The 544-nt window shown below is 50.7% G+C and overlaps 1 protein-coding gene across 1 annotated transcript in view; it reads left to right on the top strand.

The window, feature by feature from the left end:
- EMH_0025160 (uncharacterized protein) overlaps positions 1-544 on the top strand; it is a gene marked incomplete at both ends in the record, with an annotated part of 3,653 nt that overhangs the window by 1,423 nt on the left and 1,686 nt on the right. Inside the window, one exon of the mRNA XM_013502411.1 lies at positions 3-203. Within this exon, the coding sequence (XP_013357865.1) occupies positions 3-203 (201 nt within the window). The remainder of the gene's footprint in view (positions 1-2; positions 204-544) is intronic.

Below are 544 nucleotides of genomic sequence, written 5' to 3'. Positions count from 1 at the left end.
GCAGCAGCAGCAGCAGCGGGGGGAGTTTCTCTGCGTTGCTGTGCAGCGGGCAGCCCCCTGCAGGCCACGGGAGCGTTGAGGCTACGTTTGGCTTCGAGCTGGTGCGTGGGGGTTATCCTCACCAAGCAGCAGCAGCAGCAGCAGCAGCAGCAGAAGCAGAGACAGGATCAAGAGCACTAGGAAAGGCAGCAGCAGCAGAAGCAGTAGCAGCAACAAAATGTAAGATAGGGCTAAGAAACTGGAACAGAGAAAATACATATTTATATGGATATATACAAGCAGCAATAGGTTTATGTATAACACTAGGATACCCCAACCAGGTGTACATACACCCCAATTCTCCTTCTCTAGAATATATTACAGATCTATTTCCTAATAGTTTTTTATCTTTGGGTTTCACTGCTGTGTCTTCACGCTATACAGAGTATGGTGAGGCTGCTCCGCTTGTTGCTATCAACCCAAACCCTATACCTTCTCCTCCTGCTGCTGCTGCTGCTGCTGCTGCTGCTGCTGGAGGAGGAGCAGCAGCAGCAGTAGCAGCAGC

Source organism: Eimeria mitis, genomic scaffold (genome assembly GCF_000499745.2).
Source record: "Eimeria mitis Houghton genomic scaffold, Emh_scaff911, whole genome shotgun sequence".
NCBI classification, from domain to species: Eukaryota; Apicomplexa; class Conoidasida; order Eucoccidiorida; family Eimeriidae; genus Eimeria; species Eimeria mitis.
This window is presented reverse-complemented; position numbering and strand designations above follow the sequence as displayed.